Source organism: Bison bison, unplaced genomic scaffold (assembly GCF_000754665.1).
Source record: "Bison bison bison isolate TAMUID 2011002044 unplaced genomic scaffold, Bison_UMD1.0 scf7180017858417, whole genome shotgun sequence".
Classification (NCBI taxonomy): Eukaryota; Metazoa; Chordata; class Mammalia; order Artiodactyla; family Bovidae; genus Bison; species Bison bison.
In genome coordinates, this window is record NW_011488989.1 from 353 (window position 1) to 1,584 (window position 1,232).

Below are 1,232 nucleotides of genomic sequence, written 5' to 3' on the forward strand. Positions count from 1 at the left end.
GGGATGTAGAGCCAATCTTGGGCCAGGCAAGGCCCAAACCTTCCAGATGTTCCCTGGGGCTTCTTTTCTAGGAACTGTCCACAGCCCTTCCAAGGCCTAGGGATGCAGCCTCCCTCTGGGAGGTGGGGGGCTCCTGCAGCTCCTGCCTGGAGTGGCCCCTGGCACCAAGCAGAGAGGTCTGCTGGCTCGAGTCTGCAGCAGCTGAGACCAGGGAGGGCTCCCGAGGCCCCACAGTGAGCGGGCATGCAGGTTGGGGGCGCCCAGCGCTCAGGGGGCTCTTACCTTGCGCGTCACAGGAGCTGTGCTGGCCCACGATGCCTGTGTCATTCTCTTTGTCCGCCGGCCACTTGTAGATGAACATGGACGTGTGGGAAGAGCCCGCATCCAGGACGATGCCATACTGCGGGTGGGGTGGGGGTCAGCCTTAGGAGTGGGGCAGGGTGTGAAGCCATGCCCTGTGGCTCTCTCAGCTATCTGGCCCACCCTGCCCGACCCTGTGTCCAGACTGGAAGCTTCAGAATGAAGTTCTGAGGCTCCGAGAAGGCCAGGGACAACCGCTGGGACATGGCTTGGTGGGCAGAGATGGGGGTGGAGGTGGAGGGCCATCGGCCATGCCACCGCTGACTGCAGGAGCCTCCTGAGGGGCTCGAGCAGAGTCAGGGGTCGGGGGCCACCCTGGGAGCCCTGGCGGGGGGCCTGAGGTCCTCAGGCTGCAGCAAGAGCCCCTCAGACCGGCCCTTCCTTCCCACTCTCTGTCCTGTCTCTCTGATCTCTGTCCCATCTGAGGATGTGAAATAGAGGCCCCAGGGAAGCCAGGACCAAGGCTGATCACTGGCCAATGAGCAGAGGCCCCGTCCCTGGGCCTCAAGGGCAGGGCCAGGGGGCGCTGTTGTGCAGAGCTGCTGGAACACCGCAGGGGCCTTTCCTGCACGTCGGAAGATGATAGCACCCAGCTTGCCAGAGCCACTTTCCCCGCACCTGCCCCAGGGGCCTGCATTTCAGCAAGGGGAGCCTGCTGGGGAGCCTGCTGGAGTCCCTGTACCAGAGCCAGCCAACAGCCCGCCGGGCCCCACCCCAGCCGGGGGTCTCCCCTGGCAACAGCTCATTCACCCTGAACCTGCATTCCCGGTGCCTGGGGCTCCAAGCACCCGCTGTCTACCCGGGCACCAGACTGGCCCTCAGTGCAGTAGAGGGTTAAGGGAGCCCAGGCTCCCGGAGGTCGATTCTGGCGA

At 64.9% G+C, this 1,232-nt stretch overlaps 1 protein-coding gene across 1 annotated transcript in view; it reads right to left on the minus strand.

Moving 5' to 3' along the window:
* Positions 1-33: 33 nt before the first annotated feature.
* LOC105005387 overlaps positions 34-1,232 on the minus strand; it is a 5,236-nt gene continuing 4,037 nt past the window's right edge. Inside the window, exon 6 of the mRNA XM_010863365.1 lies at positions 34-400. Within this exon, the coding sequence (XP_010861667.1) occupies positions 68-400 (333 nt within the window). The 3' untranslated portion in view covers positions 34-67. The remainder of the gene's footprint in view (positions 401-1,232) is intronic.